This window comes from Protopterus annectens, chromosome 2.part2 (assembly GCF_019279795.1).
Source record: "Protopterus annectens isolate FY-2018-M chromosome 2.part2, PAN1.0, whole genome shotgun sequence".
In the NCBI taxonomy this organism is placed as follows: Eukaryota; Metazoa; Chordata; order Ceratodontiformes; family Protopteridae; genus Protopterus; species Protopterus annectens.
The window spans coordinates 914,744,862-914,758,592 of NC_056730.1; the positions used below are offsets into that span (position 1 = coordinate 914,744,862).

The following is a 13,731-nucleotide window of genomic DNA, read 5'->3' on the forward strand; positions in this document are numbered from 1 at the left end:
CCTGGGGTAAACCTACGATCTCCCATCCACAGGTCAAGATTTCTCTTGAACACAGCCAGCGAGGTGCTCTGCCTCACATGGACCGGGATTTTATTCCACAGCATAGGGAGTCTCTGAGTGATAAATCTATCCCTCCAGCACGTCCTATTTATATCCGTGCTAAGGTTTAAGTCGCTTGATCTAGTGGTTTTGGTGGATTTGGATTTTTTGAGGTGGAGCATGTCCATTAATTCCGGGTTGGACATGGCCTTGTATGTCAGGCACATGTCACCTCTGAGCAGGCGGTATGCGACTGAATAGAGCTGGAGTTTCTTCAATCTGGCAGCATATGACAGATTTTGGAGTCCCTTTATCCTTTTGGTGAGGAACTTTTGGGGTCTCTCCAATTGCTGCAGATGTCGGGTGAGATACATCCCGAATGGGGCATTGTACTCGATCATTGGTCTGATAAGTGAAGAGTACAGGGGAACAATGACCTCACTAGATCTGGATGTGAATCCCTTCATGATCAGGTGGGCAATGTAGAAGGTCTTTCTAACCACTTTAGCAACGTGAGTGTCAAAAGAAAGGCCACTGTCAACCTGGGTCCCCAGGTCCCTGATAACCTCTTCTGTGCTTAGTGGATTGCCACCTATATGGTAGCTTGGGGTTACCTTGTTTTTCCCGAAGGGTATGACTATACATTTTTTGGCGTTTAACTTCAGGCCATGGCTCTGGCACCAGCTATCTGTTTCCTTGAGTCCCTTCTGAAGGATATCCGTGTCTGATGCACTTTCCACTATGGTGCCCAGTTTGCAGTCATCTGCAAACTTTGTCAGCCAAAGTCCTCCCATGTTGGCCTGTACTTCTGAGAAGTAGATGCCGAACAATAAGGGGCCAAGGACCGAGCCCTGTGGGACACCACTTGTGACCGGCTTGGAGTCTGACATAGCGCCAGCAACTCTAACCCTGTGGGTTCTGTCCTTAAGTCAGTTTGCAACCCATCTTGTGACATATGGGTTTACATTTAAGCTGGTAAGTTTTTCTACAATACCCAAGTGGGGTATTGTGTCAAAAGCCTTTGCAAGGTCAAGGTAGGCTGTATGGACTGCCTTTCCCTCATCAATGGCCTTGGTGACTGTTTTGAAAAAGTCGACCAAGTTCAAAAGGCATGATCTGCCCTTGACGAAGCCAAACTGGGTCGGGTCCAATGTCTGCAAATCCCCTATATCTTTGTTTATGAGTTCCATTATGATCCTCTCCATAGCTTTGCAGACTAGACTTGTTAAGCTTATGGGGCGGTAATTACCAGGGTCCGCAGAGGCACCGCCTTTGTGGAGTGGGACCACAGTTGCAGTACGCCACTCCTTGGGCACGTATCCTGTGGTGAGGCTGAGATTAAACAGCTGCCTTATGTGCGGGTTTAATTCCTCATTTAGCTCGTGTAGCACACAGCCGGGGACACCATCCGGTCCCATTGATGCTGTGTTTTTAGCTTTAGAGAGAGCAGCTTTCACCTGCGCATTTGAGATGTATGGGAGGCTACACTCCGCTGGGATAGTTATCTCCCCTTTAGGGGGGGAGAGGGGGGGTGAAGTTTGCAGTGAACCTGTCTGCCAGTATGTTGGAAATGTCTGTGGGTTCAGTGATTTTTGTATCATTTTGGACTAATTCTGAGCATATCTGGGAGTTTCCACCCAGGTTCCTAACATAGCTGAAAAAGGCCTTATGATTGTCTTTTGAGTCCATGGCAATTTTTCTCTCAAAATTGGCCTTAGTTGATTTTATGAGTGCTCGTATTTTTTTACTAATAATGATCAGGGGTGATTTCCCTTTTATGGATTTTGTTCTATCATGTAATAGCTTTCTCTTCTTATTGTAAAGTTTGTTAATGGCTGGGGTCCACCAGACTGGACGTTTGCCCTTTGCGGAAAGAGTCTTGGTTTTATTTGGGATTGCCTGATCCATGCAGTCCTGGAGGTGTTCATAGAAGGCATTTGTAAGGGCTTCCGGAACTTGGGTTGTGGTTTCCACTGGCTCAGGGGCCTTGAAGGATACCACACCAGTCTTGAGTAGTGTGAAGTTTGCTTTAGAGAAGTTCTTCACTGTGGTCTTTTTTGTTTGGGGTGGGGGCGGGATGTGGATTTCCAGCGAGATTAGTTTATGATCAGATCTCACCAATGAGGGATATACTTCCGGTGTGGAGCATTTTGTCCCCATGTTTGTGATAATGAGATCTTGTATATTTTCTCCTCTCGTGGGAACAGTGACTAGCTGTTCCATGGCATTTGAATTTATGAACTCCAGGAACCGTTGGGCTAGAAAGTTAGGGCTTGAGTAATGCTCCCAGTCTATATTCGGGTAGTTGAAGTCACCCAATATGATGGTGTTTGGAGATACATTTATACCCCCCAGTGTCTTCAGGAAGGCTGTGTGGGGTTCCTGAGTTTGAGAGGGTGGCCTGTAGCATGCTACAATTTGTAGAGCAGTTTTGCCTATGGTTAGTTGCACCTGGATGGTTTCCGAGCTTAGCGTTGCCACCAACCTGGAGGTGTGGGTATCCTTTATGAATATGGATACACCCCCTCCTTTTGTGGTGTGGTCTGGGTTTTGGGGCCGGAATGCATAATATGAGGTAAAACCTAATAGTGCCGGGGTGCTCTCAGGAGCCTTGAACCAGGTTTCAGTTACAGCACAGACATCGATGTTCTCCATACTGAGAAGGGCCTCGAGTGCGTGCATTTTGAGATTTAGACTTCTGGCATTGAGCAGCATTACCCTCAGTTTCTTCCCATTTTTGTTTTCTAGGGTGGTAGGTTTAGAATTTGAGCCTTGCCTAAAAAAGGCACTATGGGGGTGGCAAGAGCCTTAGCCAATATCCGGAATCCCAGGGGTGACAGGTGCAAGCCGTCCCTTGCGAAGCAGCGTGGCTTGTCAAGCATGTCATCCCAGGCAGACAGACACTGGATCCCCTTTGAATGACACCAAACATTAAGCCAATTGTTAAAGCTGATCATCTTGTCTCTATATTGTGGCATCATTCTTGGTGAAGGAAGGATACTGCTCAGGGTCAGGGTCATACCTGCCTAGGCTACATAATCAGAGAGCTCCTCTATGTCTCTTTTCATGTAGTCCAGGGAGGTAAGTCTCAGGTCGTTCACACCAGCATGGACAATGACTGTGTCATATTTGTACTTGCCGTGGAGTGACCTGAGTGCTTGTGTTATGTGGCGGATTCTAGCGCCAGATAGGCAGCTTACTGTGACCCTCTCCTTGTTCAGCCTGGTGAGTGGGACGTCAGTGTGTCTGACTATGGAGTCACCTATGACAAGTATGTTTGGTGTTGTATTTGGCCTTAAGGGCTGTGACTGCTTTGCACACTGATTTTGTGGTTTATGTGTTGCTTGTGGGGTGTCTTGAGGTAGCAGTTGTTTGGGTGTCTGCTTTGGAGGCCTCTGCTGTTTAGGTAAATTTTTATTCAGAGCCTCCGAGTATGTATTTGTGTGTTTATGTGTTTGATTCAGTGGTGTGGTAGCATTATGTGAGGCTGGTTTTGTGGTGTGTGTAGTTGCCTTCTCCTCCTGTCTGGTCTTGCCAGTCCTGAGTTGAGAGAGCTCAGCCTCCAGTTTGGCTAAATAGCTGCATCTCTCGCAAGTATTTGTGTTATGTGGGAGGAGGAGAGGGTTGTCTGTGTACATCAGGCAATTGTAACATTGCCTCAATATTCCCAGATTCACCAACTGGGCAGGAGAGGACGCCAGCATCTGGCCCTTCGACATGCTAGAAAAATTAAGAAGTTAGGTATGAGACTGAATAAGAGAGGACTTAGTAAGGAAGTGGGTACTCCTGGGGGGGTTTCGCAAGTGAGGGACTTTGTATAATACAGAAATGACAAGTGCTGAGTTTTTTTTTTTTTTTTTTGAGAAAAAAAAGAAAAAAAAACTTTTAGGAACAAGTGCTGCGCTTTTTAGTCAAGGGATATACTGTTTAGGTTACTAGTAGAGCAGTTCTAAGGGAAAAAATGAAGATTTAACCTTGTTAAACCGGCGCTGCCCGATGCTGCTCTAGTGGCAACTCCACGCTAAACTGCGCTAAAGCGTGCTTTATAGCAGGGGGCTGAAAAAGGCAGGAAATGACCCAAAATGGCCACTGAACTACAAGTTACTGTCTTAAACCACTCCTCTGAGGACAAACAGGCAGCTCAGTACTCCACACTCCCACTGGTGAGTAAAGAAACTTCCCCCTGACCAAACAAAGAAAATGGAGAAGTACAGGAACCAAGACAAAGCCCAGGGATCAGCAAAATCTGATCACTGGAACAAACTAGCCAGGAAAGTTAGGAGAACAAGAATATTATTTGTTTTTTTTTTCAAGTTTTTTTTCACAGACAGAACAGAAAACACAATAAATGCTTTGCTTTACGATTAAATGCTATCAAAAGCTAGTACACTTGAGTGTATTAGCCTGTAGTTTAACTTTTAAGCAAACTTAAACCAAGAAGTGCAACCAACAATTAAAGCTTATAAAAACAGGAAAAACAGGTAATACCACTATAAAATAGACAGAAACAGTCGTCGAATAACACAAATGGTTGAAAAATGCAAGAAAAAATACTAAAAATCTGGAAAGTTGCTTTTTCTGTCCTCTGCTGCTCTAGGAACTCTGCTGGATACCACGAGGAGCTGTGCTGAGTTCTCTACAGCCAGAAAAGCCTGCCAAAGCATGCTTTATAGCAGGGGGCTGGAAAAGGCAGGAAACATGGAAACTGAGTGTTGTTCTCCACTTACACTGTCCCACCCAAACTCTTTATCAAGGCATAGATAAGACCAATACAATAACGTGATCAAGTCTTCAGACACATATCAATGCATATGTCAAAGAACCTTCTAGGGCTACAATTTCTTCCACATATCATACTCTTGACTGTGTTTATTTAACTTTTTAAATGTTTTTTACTGGATTACCTACATTGTATTTTACTTCTTCTACTGGATTGTTATTTTGATTGTTCACAGCTTATGTTATCTCCTGTTTTATGTATTTTCTAATGAAATTTTGAAAAAGTATACTCATCTGTGGATGGGATCATGGATCAGAAATGTCTTGTGGCCAGCAAGTACACCCAGTCAAGAAATATATGAATGGATAAGTCAGTCAGTCAGTCCCTGATCATCTTCACATGCAAGAGGTGTTTTCATTTAATATTATTTTTAAGGTGAGCAGACATCATTAACCCCTGTTTACCTAGACATAAAGGTGCAGGAGGCTAAGGGGGTGATCATGCCCCTTACAACAGTATTAATGGAAAATAATCTCTGTATGACACATGATGCCATGAGGTAAAGGATTAAGAAAAAAGCTCAGGAAAGTGTGTAATTTCCATTTCAGATGGATGAGAACCTTATGCTTTAATTCACAGCACAAGTCTGTGTACTATTCTGTTACATTTATGACTTCTCCTGTGTCATGATTGAATTAATGTTGTTGAGTATATACTGCTAGTAATTATCCTAGTAAGTCCAGAGCTATGGCCATAAGTGTTGGATATGGCGATGTTATAGAAACAGAGACTGAAAGGCCCCCTTGGTGGGAAACAAAGTAATGCGGAATACTGATGAAACTAAGTAGGAATGCAGTATAAATTCCTACTCCAGGAACATTTAAAGTACCAACAGCATGACAGCATAGTATTATTACTGCACTCCTTCTCCTGGTACTGGTCATTTTCTACTCATATAGTATGAGTGCATGAGGAATTAATGTTACATACTTCTTTAAGAATATGTAAAATCGTATCCCCACGGAGACCAAAAGTTCCATTTTCCATGGTCTGCACTGGAGAAATTAAAAATGATACGACTTGGTTATGTTTATACAGCATGCAACTCAGGTCAAAGTGCTTCACTCTAATATCGTAAAACATGCAGCCATCACCATAATTACAGGGCCATTATCAACTGACACCCCCTGCCATTCAAGTAACATTATCTACTGGAAGATACTGGGAGGCCAGATAATCTGGTTGGCAGCAAATAATGACTGAGATTCACACAAGTGTAGTCCTTAACAGTGACAGTACACAAACTGAATGCCACTTCAGTATAAACACATATTGATGAACCTCTCACATTAACTAGCCTATTCATTGCAGCACACATATTGAACATATGTCCACAATCAAAAGCACACATTCAAACAAAACGTATTATTTATTTTATTTTGCATTTGTTAATTGAGTTAGTCTGAACGTATGCCCTTTTTCAGTGGAGACCCGAGGAAAAAAAATCTCCAAAGTGAAGGATTATAGAAAAAAAAAAAAAATAGATTTAATGGACAAGTAAAACATTTGTGGTACAGAAGTTAAAACTACATAAGTTTACAAAACAAATTATATAAAAAGAAAAAAGGAAAAACTCCTACTGATAAATTATACAGGGAGGATAGCAAAAAGTTCAAATTACAACCAGTAGTGCACAGCAGAGGTAAATCCAAACCATAAATTTAATAAAAATAATACAAACACAGATAAGCGCTTTCGCATATAGCTTCTTCAGATCTAATGCCAGAACAAAATACATACTACTTGTAGTAATAGTTCAGTATTACATCCAATCAAATGAAAGTGCATTTTCAGGTTGCTAGGTAATGTTAAGGCAACAAATAATCACCAAAAATTCTAAAAATCAACATTTGATAATTATATGCCAAAGCTTAAATCCATATATATACACGTGTGTAAAAACCATTGAGTATGGTGTTAGAAAATATTCAACACGTCATCTTATAAAACATTTAAAAACTATAAAATTCAATCAAAATTAATAAATATCTCAGTGTGTCTATATGCAAAACTAACAATAATCTAAATGGAATTGTGCATGACAACTAAATGTGCATAAATATTGTATAAACATACTGTGCACAATAAGATATGTGATACTGTGTTATTATTACAGCAATGTGTATTATCTAAAGAAAGAAAAAACAATCATCTCTTATTTAAAGGTCTCACTCTAAATGCAGTTTGTATAGAGATGTGTTCATTTAGGCCAGGGGAATAGTGTGCCCCTAGTCTAAGAATCCATTTCATCTCTGCTTGATACATCTTATTAACCAAATCACCCATTCTGACATCTAGGTTCAGAACCTCCAGCACTAAGAATTTGAAATTGTGTCCCTCACCAGATGTATTCATGTGCTTGGCTACTGCACTATAGTTCATACCTCTCCATGCACAGTATAAATGATAACGTATCCTCTCCCTCAAGCGTTTGTTGGTTTTACCAACATAAATACTGTGGCACGATGTACATTATGCTAAGTAAACTAGATCTTTAGTGTTACAATCTGCCATTGGAAAATGTGTAAATGATTTATTATAGACTGGATGTATAAATCTCCCTGATTCTTCTATATAGCTGCAAAAAGAGCAACTATTACACTTAACAGTGTATGATGTTGCTTTCGTGACATACGCGTGTTGAGAAAAACATAATCTTTGACGTCTGGATTTTTTGTTCCTATAGCCAAACCTAGGTCTATCACCCACAATACTAGAAATCTCAGTGTTAGTACCTAAGATCAACCAATGTCTATATATAATCTCCCTGATATTCCTTTCATCACTCGAGAATGCAAGACTAAAAAATGGAGCTATATCCTTAGCTCTATTGGCTACGGGTTGTGGTGTTGTGGGTTGAGAAAAATACGGTTTGCCTCTAGTTTGCCTACACTTCTAACTGTTTGTTGTGCATGATATAACTCATCATCATGATAGCCTCTGGACATAAAGTCAGCACATATCTGATTTAATCCTGCTTCAAAGTGTTGATCATTGCTATGTAAGCGGCTAATCTTCAGATTCTGCCCTTTCAAAACATTGCGAAAAACATGGCCAGGGTGCATGCTATTCCAATGTACATATGTAGGCTGATAGCATTCCTTTCTGAAACGTTTGGTCTCAATATTATTATTTTTTTGTATTCTTAGCCAACAACATTTCCAAAAACTCAGTCTTCAACTCTGAATATTTGGATGTAAATTTCAAGAAATTGGTACTTGTATTCAAAACTTTAATAAATTGGTTTAGTTTTAATAGGTCACCTCTTCACAACAAAAACAGATCGTCTATGAACCATCTGTAGGAAGGCACGTAGGACAAATAATATTCAGAACCATACATCTTCCTCCTCCCATGTTGACATGACCAAATTGGCGTAACTATTGGCACATGAGGTGCCCATAGCTATGCTAGATGTCTGCAAATAGTACTTCTCATCAAATGTGAATGCATTATTCTCCAACACCATTTCCATCAATAAACATAGGAAATTCATATGTCTGGAATCATATGAACTCTTATTCAATAAGGCATGTTTGATCATCTGTATACCATCAAAATTGGGTATACTGGTGAACGAAGCTGTTACATCCATGGTCACAAACAATCTTACATCTCTTGTCATATAATTATCAAATACTGATTTTTAGAATTTTTGGTGATTATTTGTTGCCTTAACATTACCTAGCAACCTGAAAATGCACTTTCATTTGATTAGCTGTAATACTGAACTATTACTACAAGTAGTATGCATTCTGTTTTGGCATTAGATCTAAAGAAGCTAAATGTGAAAGTGCTTATCTGTGTTTTTATTATTTTTATTAAATGTATAGTTTAGATTTACCTCTGCTGTGCACTACTGGTTGTGATTTGAACTTTTTGCTATTTTCTGGTTTTTACACACCAGTGGTTTATTTCCCCTACATTGTTTGTTTTTGGATTTATACAGGGAGGATGTTCAAAGTACAGAATAACAAATTTTAATTCAGATATAAAAAATGTATATATTACATTGGTTATTAGGTAGCATGATGTTTTACATGAAGTGAAGTTGTTGAATGTGGGAGGACAAGTTATAAGTGGGTAAAGAAGAGCATTTGACTATTGTGAAGTTGCAAAGATGCCTAGGAACACGTTAATGGTGGTTAAATGGTTATACTTCATTCAGCAGTCACACACAACCATGTACACACACACATGGAACAAATATACACAAACTTGATTTTTACACAGGGGTAACACTCCACACCCCAAAACGTACATAATTAACTACATATTCATACTTACCTTGGGGAAATTGCCATTTGGGACAAATATCTGCATGATATCTGGTTTCTTCTATAATTACATCACTTGCAACTCTGATCAGCAGTTCACACACACTTGTATTCCACACTTATACACATGTACATATCATATGCACAAATGCAATCATATGCACACACATGCACACAAATACACAGAACAAAGCAGACAAATCTCTGATCACTCATACACTCATTCATTGCATTTAAATCGCATAGCAAGCAGCCTGCATTCCAACACTGACACACCAAACCACAGAAAACATCAATCTATCACTAACACAAATCTATACACATACGCACACAAGCTCAAGCTTTCTCAAACAGACATACAAAGCAAACCTTAACAATGCTCACTCACACACTCTCTCTCACTCACACACACACACACACACACACACACACACACACACACACACACACACACAAACACACCAAAGCAGACAATCTTCTGATCACTCATACATCCATTTGTTGCATTCCAAGTACATGGCAAGGAGACTGCATTCCAACGTAGACACAACAAAGCACAGAAACCATCAACCAATCACTTACACAAGTCTACATATACAGTATATCCACACACCCTATTGACCACATAAACTAACCAAACCTTATCTACGATCACTCAAAGTTACTGACATCCTCACACACATATACAAAAAGAGAAATGCATACTCAAGCATGCATCCTTGTGCACATACAACCCCCTATACAAAAACATACACAGGAAAACCCCTTTGACAATACAGTCATCCTTCAAATGTGCACAAATCACCTCTCAAGCCAATCAAAATCCCCTACACAGAAACATACAAATGCATGCACAAATATACACACAAGCACACACACACATATGCACTCAAACACAAACACGAACTCACCGGCACCCACACAAATATTTATTTTCCCAAATTCTGTCTTACATAGCAATACACCAGTTCTTATATTGAATAGAATTCACTTGCCTGCATCATTCAAGCATTCACAGAAATTGCCAATGAATATGTATACAACCAGAATAATTATACAGTGAGTGAATTTGTGTGGCTTACAGACAACTGGCACTTAACCACCAGTTTTATGGAAAAGAAGACAACACTTGATTCACATACCAACCCCTGTCCACAAACACCAGTGTAATGATCCTTCACTGGACCAGTAATCAATGAGCCTCAATCCTCACCACTGGCAACAGTGGGGGATGTTTACTGGGAGGATGACAGATACACACACATTACTTCCAGATGCAGCTCTCTGCATGAAGTGCAATTTTTCCTTAACAGCACACACAGACCACAGTCACTCCAGGGCTAGATTCTCACTCTTCCTCCAAATCCTCAATATGACTCCCCACAGGCACAGTTAGAGAGTTGAAATCTAAGATGAGTGACCAATGCAAGACCCCCAGTACCCTATCTGTCCAACTAGTGCTTCATGTCCCTGCCCAAGTAGCTGACACATACATACTTTAAGATTTGATTTATACACACACACACACACACACACACACACACACACACACACACACACTTGGAAAAGACTGGCACAGGTTTACTAGCTATGCCCCCTTCGACCCAGACTATAAGGTAGTTATTACTGCCACCAGTCACTCCTTATCAGTTACTTTAAGGCCCTTAACAAAGGGTGTCCAATCTTACTGTGTAATATTAGTTTGACCAAGAGCAAGGCTATTAGGAGTGGCCCACACAGTGTCACCAAATAAATATGCAAGCACTCTCAAAACTTAAATATCTCTACACAGATCAGTCACAATGAAGGGTTTAAATATATTTAATAATAAATAATAAAAAACAAGACAATACTAAATATATATTCACAGTGACATCAGAGATCAAAACCACAGGAAATATTTCATACAACATTGCAAGACAGTCTCAAATAAATAAAGAAAAATATCTAAACTAAGTTTCACTGTATTCCTGACTGAATCTAAGAGAATTATACTATAACCTAAGAACTTACTAATAGAGCAAGTCAGATGTGTGGTGAGTGGATCTTGTTGTTGTCAGGTCCAAGCCATAATTCAGAATACTCTGTCTCAATAAGAGTTTTCTCAAAATAATATCTAAAATATTACTGCTGGGATAGCTTGCAGAATGATATCACTTCTTGCCATCTGACTCCTAGTTCCAGGCAAAACAACCATTGATGAATTTGTTAATATTTAGCATCTACGTGTAAAAATATACAGACACTTGCTTCTCCTCAGATCTCTGGCAGATACTGGAAGTCTAAAATAATTACATTCCTTCATGATTTCAAGACTAGTAATTAGTTTACCCTAAAGACAACACAAAGTTTCCTAGTACAGACATTGTGTCTCTTACTGCACAGAAAAGATACCATCTTTTATGGTCTAGTCATAAAGTAATTTAATTTCAGTTATTTTTATGAAGTTTGCTGGACGAAGTTAACCTCCTATATTCCAGTTTCTACTGTTTAAATATATACACTTAAACAGTTAAAATAGTGCATGTACATTTCTGCTCTCTTCCTGTAGAGTACACTGTGGCAACATTTCAAACACAGTACTCTACAAATACCTTTTCAACACACGTCTATACAAGCGGTTTGATATACACGATATATATTTCTATTACATTTGTAACACAAGCACCTTGTATAAATCATTTTGATTTTCACTAATGATGTACAATTATTTACAAAATTCCAGCTAGCTGTGCTGGCAGTATCTCCTTTTGACACAACCAGAATAAAAGGTAAGCAATCTTCACAATGCTTCACTTTGCTTTCAAGCAATTGTGGAATGTACTACTGTTTTATTCCTCTCACAATGCATTCTTGCGCATATTTGTTTTTACACCTTAGTATGCACTACTTACATTAACAGTTTCCATGCCATTGTACTTGGCCCGGATCTGAGGATTCTGAATTATGTCCAGGTTGGTTCCCCATACTGTCACTGGTGTGCTCCCACTGCAAAAGACAAGTCAGAACATATAAATCAGAAGGCATCTACCAGTATAAATGGAATATATCTGTAAAGCCGTGCTTCTGCAGAAAATATTAATTATTTTATCAAAAACATTACAAGGACATTATGTTATTCTGAGAATAAAAGATACAGGCCAGTTGGGAAAAACATTATTTCTCTGTTCTACATTCTACATTCTTTGTTGAAACAACAGTGAGGTTAAAATGTTACATTCTTGGTCTGCTTTATCTACTGGCCATTAACCAAAGTACGAAGGCCAATCCAGACTCCACAAAGGAGTTGAAAAATAATACTTTCTAGTAGCATTAGATGGCACAGATTTTTAGCAAAATAAGTTAGACAGGAGGTGAGTGATTGTGGTAGTTACTGAATATTTAAGGGTCCCATGCAGAGCCTGTACCAAAGTACAAAAAAAAAAATAAACACAGACATATACATATACACATAAATGCACGCGCACTCAACAGACACACACACATATACACACTTGTAAATATGTATGGACTGAAGTAAAGATTTTGCTTCTTTTTCACATTAGAAACACATATGATGGAATATAAATTAAAAAGCAGTTTTCAAGCAGAGTAAAAACAATATACATAAAATGTTTAATAGGTTACAATAGTTCAATGTTGCATGTTAGGAAGCAATAACTAGAAAACATGTTAAACCACTTGTGAGAGTTACATAATCATTTTACTGTACACAACTCACTAAGCACTTATCTTTTTTTCAGTCTGATTATGGTGCTGAGAACAGCATTAGTGAAAGAGTGATATTAATTTACCAGCATCTTATTACAAAACAGAGCTGATCAGCTTATATAAAACTACATTTAATAGGAGCTTTTAAGGTCTGTAGGAGAAACAACTTTATTATTTATTTTAATTAAAGCTCATACAGATCTAGATATTGAATGGATGCAGACAAGCTACTGAAAAATACATACGTAAACAAAACTTTAAGTGCTGCAGACACATTTGGATGGTGCAGTGCTGCAGCGGTAGTGCTGTCGGCTCATAGCAAGAGGTTCTCTGGGTCGATTCTCAGCTAGGGTGCTTTCTGTGTGGAGTCTGTATGTCCTCCCTGCAATCGTGTGGGTTTCCTCCGGGTGTGCCGGTTTTAACCCACCTTCAAAGACATGCATCTGGAGCATTTCTCCCCAGGGCTCTGCTGAAAATTGGCTTTGTTCCAAGTCTTGACCCAGTTAACAAATGTTAAATAAAAATAAATAAATTTATTGTCAATGGGTTAATACCATATCTGGTTAACAAATTTCATAAGAACAAATTCTCATCAGGAACCTTTAGGGAAACATTGTTATATATAATAAACAAAGAAAGCCTGTAGCAGGAGGCTTTGTCGAGGATGAATTTTTAACATTTGTGTATGGGAGAACAAGTGCATTCACATTACTTTATATAGATATGGCAGCAGAAAAAAATAAACATTTGCCCCATTTCTATAACTAGTTCATAGTTTTATGCCCCTTTTCTTATCCTACCATTTGTTAGTCTTCTTGAAGAATGCTGAGGTCTTTCAGGTGGGTCTATATCACTTCAACAAAGTGACACTTCAACGAACGGCATTTCATCATAAATGTCATTCATCAAATTCCACTCATGTAG

The 13,731-nt window shown here is 39.2% G+C and overlaps 1 protein-coding gene across 1 annotated transcript in view; it reads right to left on the reverse strand.

The window, feature by feature from the left end:
• PLXNA4 (plexin A4) overlaps positions 1–13,731 on the reverse strand; it is a 2,762,645-nt gene that overhangs the window by 553,804 nt on the left and 2,195,110 nt on the right. Inside the window, exon 17 of the mRNA XM_044064236.1 lies at positions 11,991–12,084. Within this exon, the coding sequence (XP_043920171.1) occupies positions 11,991–12,084 (94 nt within the window). The remainder of the gene's footprint in view (positions 1–11,990; positions 12,085–13,731) is intronic.